We start from the raw sequence: 6955 nt of genomic DNA on the forward strand, positions 1-6955 counted from the left end.
TTTGCATTGTTAGGACCATTTTCTCCGTCACCCTACTTTAAAAAAGCTGATGGCACCTCTTCAGTCGAAGTCGACCATCAGTTTGCACGTTCATAATTGCATGCTGGGTGCATTTCAGAGTTCCGACATTTTTTCCCATTTCGATAAATTACTAATTTACCCGTTTTCGTTTAAAGGAAGAGACAAGAACGCCACCTCTTATCCTTTTGGTGCTTTGTTACATCTCTTAAGTGCCATGTGTACACATCAACCACATTGATCCATGAATGTTGGATCCACCGATTATTTCACTCACACCAAATAATTAGTGATTTACAGTCATTTGATTCATGTTACTTGGTTTTATGGTAAAAGTACAGTCTAAAATTAAGCTCAATTTAATTCTGCTTTTTATTTGATGAATAAAAGAAGGATTAATTCATTCCAAAACTAAGAAAACAAAATAGAAAAAAAATAAACTGAGATTCATCAACATCCAATACTAAATTAATTCATTCTCTTGGATTATGTCCAAGAACACCTCCTTTCCTCTACTGGTCTCTTGTTCCATCACCATTGTCTCCTATAACTGATTGAATTGTTCTTGTTTGCAAAATCCAACTAAGTTGGTCATTGGGGATAGGAAAATTGAGCTTATTTTGGATCCCACATAGCTCAATCGCTGTCCTATCATATGCCCGAGCAGCTTCTTCGGAAGTGACAAAGGTTCCAATCCATTTTTTCTTTGCTTCATTAGGCACCCATATCTCAGCAACCCATTTACCTGATTGTCTTTGTCGAACACCTCTATACTTCCTCATCGTCTTCTTCTTATTGGTTTCTCCTTGAAAAAGATCGCATCCCAAACAACTGTTGATTCTACATATCCGACATGTCTCAGCTTCAGGTACAATTAAAATTATGTTTCCATCTTCAGATTTCTTGGCACTAGGAATTGCTGGAAGACGCTGGAACAGTTCAGCAATGTCGTCGTTATTATTGTGGATATCGTTGGAGTTGATGACGTGATTGCAAATGGAACCCACGAGAGAATTCTCTCCTTCTTCTTCGATAAGAACTGAGGGAGAAGGTTGGGATGCTTCAACTCCTCTTTTAGTCATTTTTTCCATAGTTTCATCATCTCTGGGGATCCATCACTATTTATTTTGCCCAGAGCAAGCACCAACGTCAAGAAACACGGTTCAGTGTTGGATTTCCGAGAAGAACCTCAGGTTGGAGATCCAAAGAGACCCCACCACTCCATTGGTCCGTTTACATTATTACCCCTCTTCTCTCCTTCCCGTTTGATTTTTTTTTTTTTTGAGTCGTGCTGGGTTGACACAAAGGGAGACACAATGGTGACAAAAACTCGTGCTATCGTGCACATTACCGTAGATGCTTTTCTACAAGAGAAGAGTAAAAAGCATCTATGGTTATGTACGTGCCACCACATTATTTCTGTCACCTTTTTGTGTCTTGTTTATGTCATTTCAGCATTTTCCTTTTTTTCATTCCCCAAATAACCCTATACTAATTAATTAAGAAAAAAAGTGTAATGGTTTTTTGACGCCCCTCTTTTAGATAATCATAGAAATGTAGATCATTTGCCTCAGGTTACACATAATTATAAATACTTTTCCTATGCATCCCAAGGCAAATGATCTATGGTTCTGCAATGGGGGCGTAGGTCAGAGAGAGATGTCATACTATCACGACTTAGGTGTTGTTTGTTAAACTGAAAAAAATAAGTGCTAAAACTTATAAGCGTTGAATTTAAATGCTGAAAAAGTTGTTTGTTTAGATGCTAAATCATGTTTGTTATACATTGTTGAAATTGATAAATTGTTTTTTTTACCCTTACAATCATATTATACATTGTTTGCATGTTTCAAATGCCTATTTCTTATCAAACACAATAAAATATATTATTTCTTATAAAATTAAAATACAATTCATTTTTAAATAAGTTATACTCAAATTTTCAATTTATAAATAATAATTTTTATTTATAAAAATCCACAAATTTCAAATAAAAAATAATAATATCATACAAGTCACCAAAATTTGAAATCAACATTAAAAGAACTTAATTTTGGATGAATAATTTTCGATGGAAATGAAGGATGTGTAATTATAATAGCATCCTATGAATTAATAAGGGCAACCTACACCATAGCCAAAACTTTTTGTCTTATATAGGTTAAAGATTTTGGAATGAGCAAATTTTTTGCCATGGTGTGGGTTTATTAATTTGTGGGGTGCTTACATACTTATCCATGGGATATAAGAGGTAATATCCTTTTAAATATAAGGGCATACTTGTACGTGCCCAAAAAATCGAAGGGCATACTTGATAATGTTGAAAAAAGTTTACTACTTCAACACTTTTTTTTAGCATCAAAATAGTTACTAAATTTTTTTCACTTATTTTCAACAATAAGCGCTGAAAATATGGAATAAACAAACACGCTATTTTGACAAAAAGTGTTGAATTTTTTTCTAGCAATAAGCACTAAAAAATAACGCAAATAAACACCGTGTAGACGCGGGATTTCGCCATTACGATGACCCTATCTACGATGGTTTGGAGTCGCCACCATTCATTTTTGTAAGTGGGTGTGAATGGTCACCCGATGTGCATTTTTTTATAGAAAATGTGACATTTTTTGTATTTGGTGACTCTCGATGGATAAAGATGAATCAACCCTTGAGATTCGGGTAAGCGACTCGGTTGGAGAAAAGGGAAGGTGTTAGGCACCATTTTCTCCCCACTAGATAGTGGTAACCTCAACTCAACTCGGTCATTTTGATTTTTAAAAAAATGTGAAAAACGATGTGCCACGTGTTGTGCATTTGTACCCTAGATAGGGGTTCATTTTCGGCTTGATCATAGGGTCATTCCATTGATGGAAATGACCCTTATGGACCTTTAGCCTTGGGGTCCATTCATCCTAAAAAATAAAATGAAGGGGAGAGGGTGATAGAAGAGGGAGGAGGAGAGGGTGTAGAAGAGAGATGGGGAGGGATTGCCTTGAACCCACCTTGTATCTTGTTTCTTCTTTTCTTCTTCTTACTTGAGTCTTCTTGAGTCCTTAGTATTTTAAACAAATACAACTCTTTTTTTTTATTGAAAGAGTAGAGAAGAGATGATAAGGGAGATGAGTGTAGTATGTGATTTTTTTATGAGACTTGGGGAGGGTTAGTGTGAGGGAATTGATGAGATTTTTCTTAGTGAGAGGGGTGATAGTTGTTAGTAGAGAGAGTTGGAGAGAATTTTGTAGTGAAGGTTGGGGGCCATTTTTGGGAAGAGGAGGAGGGTATTTATAGATGTTTAGGAGTTATTTTAGGGATATAATGGGGTGAAGTGAAGAAAATGGGTAGAATGGTTATGAGTTTGAGAGAGAAGTGGGTGTAATTTAGAGGAGATTGGAGGGTATTTAGGGAAGGGGGGTTAAATGGGTGAGTTTTGACCCAAATGGTTTGGATCCTACCCAACCCATTTGGGTGGAGTGTTTGGTGAGGTGAGTTTAAGATGGTGGTTGTGATTAAATGGTATTTGATTTAAGAGAATGGAGGATTTAAAGAGGTGGTTGATGATATTTTGGGAGGGTGAAGGAGATGATGCCATGTGTTAAAGTGGGTGGAAATAAAGGGTTGGGATAGGTTGATGGGAGAGGTTGAGTGTTTGACTTGAGAGGATGGTGTAGGTTTAGGTTGTAGATGTAGGTTTTGTAGGGAATGATGAGGGTAGATTAGGAGAGGTATAGGTTAGGGGTGTGGGTAGATGTGTTTGATTTGAGAGAAAAGGTGATGGGTTGATGTGTGGGTAGATGGGATTTAAAGCAAATTAATGGGGTAGGTAGTTGGGTGAGGGAGGTGAGATGGGGTGATGACATGTGTCATCTTTTGATGATAAAAGAGTGATTGGTTGATGTGGGTTGTGGTTTATGGGTTAGGGTTGTGGGTTGGATAATGAATTGGATATGGTTAATGATTTGTGGGCTTTGTAGTGTTGGGCTTGGGTTTTAGAAATGATTTTGGATTTTAGGGATTGGTTGAGGTGGAGCGGTGGTAGTAGAAGAGGGGTAGGCATCCCAAGTCTCACATTTTTAATTTTTTAATTTTTTTAGATTTTTGCAATCATTAGTTTGATCAAAAATGCCACGTGTTGGCGAATCGGGCTTTTTAGGCCCGTTGGTGAAATTTATCGAAAATTTGGCGTTTTTTATTTTGGAAGCGGAGCGGTGAATATTTGGGAAGACGTAAGGTAGGCCGAGTCCTTTTGGTAGGTCTCCTAAACCATTGAGAGGTCTTAGGGGCCTCGGGTTGGTAAAAATGTCACTTTTCAATGACTTGGGCCTTTAAGACCCGTTGGCCCATTTATTTAGAAAATCGATATTTTTGGGCCCTTTCGAGAAGTGGCCCGTTCAAATTGAGGTGTCTACACACCGTTTTAGAAAAAAATATATTGAACACATTTCTATCAATTATCTCTCTTTCACATTTCCACAAAAAATCCCCAAAATCTATAGGTTAGGAAAGAGAGCTACTATCGACATCCTTACCACCTTTCTCTTATTACTCACCAATTTCTTAAATATTTATCACACTCCAATTAAGGATTGAAACACACCATTCAAATATTACAAAAGTTTAAGTTTAAGTTTTTTACTTCGACAATAAAAAGCAATGCTTATATAAAATACTAAATTGAGCAACGGAAAATCTAAGCAAAAGAAAAAGAGGGAGAGTTTCTATTGGCACCCGAAATTCTATTTATTACCAATATTTGCATGAAATATTTTAATCTTTAATTATGGTGAGATAAATAATTTAAGAAAATGTGGTGTAAATGAATACATTTTTTTTAAAATAAAAAATGAGTAAAACTAGATTAAGAGTCCAACTAACCTTACTAAGGGTCCCTTCTAACATCAAAAAACATGATCCAATGCTTCAGGGTTGTAGAGGGAAAAATTCTATGGAATTTGAATTTTTTTTTAATTATAAAAAAAGTTAGTTTTCACAATTGAATTATAATTTTAAATTTTAGAGATGGGTGGAAGTTTGGTAGCGGTACATTTTTAAAACCTTGGATCAAGTCCCAAAAGATTGTTTTTTGAATATATATTTTATTTTTTGAGAATATTAGTTTCTTAAAGAAATTTAGAGGCCATGGTGTTGGATTGATATTGCGAAAATCCATTTGAGAAAAACTAAGGCTTAAAATCTTTACTAAGTTGGGAAGGATAATGTTTCTCATTTTTCAATTCCATAGATTTTAACTTCTTTTTTGTTTTTTTGTTTTTGAAATATGGATACGTGGAAGAGAGAGAACCGGTTGATGTGTACTGTTTTTTCTTAATTAATTAGAATAAGGTTATTTTGGGATGACGAAAATCAATCGTATTGGAGAGAAAAGCGGGAGTGAGAAAGTACACGTGGACCAATAGAGTGGTCGGATCACTCGTCAAACAAGTGGGTCTAACAGTCCAACATACTTTCAAATCAAACTCATTTTTTGTGGGTGTAGATTCACCAAGTGATGGACCACATATCCATACGGTGAGTCAAGATAAAAGGCTACGTGGCATAAAATGGAGTGGTCAGGAACTGGATATCGCAACGGATCTCTCCCAAAAAAAAAAAACAAAAAAAAAAAAAAATTAGGTCCAAGTGATGTCGTAGCATGAAGACCACTACAGCTCGGCAAAACAAACAAAGGCCAACCTATTTGCATCCAACCTGTTTGCTCGCTGCACCCACTTAAACAAATTTTTGGGTGGAATGCCCTTGGCCTATGGCAGGCAATTGGTCGGATTTTACCATTCATTTGATCTAGTCCAATGGAAAAAAGGATTAGGATCTACCATTAAACTTTCAGATCGGATTTGAATTGAATTTTAATGATCCGATATTATTCGGATTAACCCCAATCCAATCCGATAAAAACCGGTTCAGATTTCACAGATACATAATAAAATCATTATCCCCTCATCCATTAAATCTAATGGTGAGATATAAAGGTAGGAGGAGTTCCTCAACAAGGAAACAATAGTTGATACCTCGACTGATGATTCCAATCCTGTACTAGTAAGGTCTAATATTTTCAATACTCTACTAAGAGCATCAGATAAAATCTTACTTTGAGTTATAAGCAGGAATCTCAAGTTGATAAATTGTAGTTCTTGAAGAAGACTCATTTCTATTTTTCAGACCAATTGCATCCTTTTGATTTCAGCTAAGTTGAATTTTGAACTCTTTGCTCGTGGAAATTTAGGATTTCAATGGATTTTGGGGAAGAAAATCAAGTTCTCTTGGTGCTTGGAAAGAATCAGTTCAGTTTTGGATTGATTTAAATTTTAATTGAATCAAATTTAGTTTAAAACTTCATTGATCCAATCGGATTGAATCTAGATCATAAGAAAAAGGTTTTGCCTTAGCAAAAAGAGATCTCCACTACGTGACATGTGGAGTCTAGTGAGGCACAAGGGCTCATATCGCGAAGATTTTTTTTCCTACTTTTGCACCTATCTTCCTAAAATGCGTATTTAGCGTAGGCTGATTTACCAAAATATGGTTTGAAAATTGAAAATTTCTCAAAATATGACGTCATTTTAATTTTGAAAATAGTAAATTATTAATTTTAGATTAAAATATATTGCTTAAAAAAGGGGAAATTTCACTTTTTTCATAAAGCTGATACTTTTTTAATGAACTATTTTATTGAAATTTAAATGCAAAAAGTATTTAGGAATTTTTTTTTTTTTTTCACTTTAACCAAATTGTTTTAATTTCAAAATCATAATTTACCATCACTACAACATTTTTTATCTACAACGGCGGATTTCTTCGCTGCTACAGGTTACTTTTTTCGTCGGTAAAAGTTATTGCAGCGGAACTAAGATCCGACATTATTGCCTCGTTCGCTAAATGTAACAGCGGATAACTTGTTCCGCTATTGTAGATAATACCT

The 6955-nt window shown here is 35.3% G+C and overlaps 1 protein-coding gene across 1 annotated transcript; it reads right to left on the reverse strand.

The window, feature by feature from the left end:
* Nucleotides 1-530: 530 nt before the first annotated feature.
* On the reverse strand, nt 531-1100 carry LOC147404893 (ethylene-responsive transcription factor ERF122-like). Its single transcript, XM_086437930.1, has one exon. It carries the CDS (start codon nt 1098-1100, stop codon nt 531-533), a length of 570 nt encoding a protein of 189 aa, XP_086294056.1.
* Nucleotides 1101-6955: the final 5855 nt, after the last annotated feature.

The sequence above is a fragment of the Akebia trifoliata genome, chromosome 4 (genome assembly GCF_017979445.1).
Source record: "Akebia trifoliata isolate Shusen 1 chromosome 4, ASM1797944v1, whole genome shotgun sequence".
Taxonomy (NCBI): Eukaryota; Viridiplantae; Streptophyta; class Magnoliopsida; order Ranunculales; family Lardizabalaceae; genus Akebia; species Akebia trifoliata.

Bases quoted from the DNA above. Each gene is read 5' to 3' on its own strand.
- LOC147404893 (XM_086437930.1), bottom strand. From the start codon at position 1,100: ATGACTAAAAGAGGAGTTGAAGCATCCCAACCTTCTCCCTCAGTTCTT.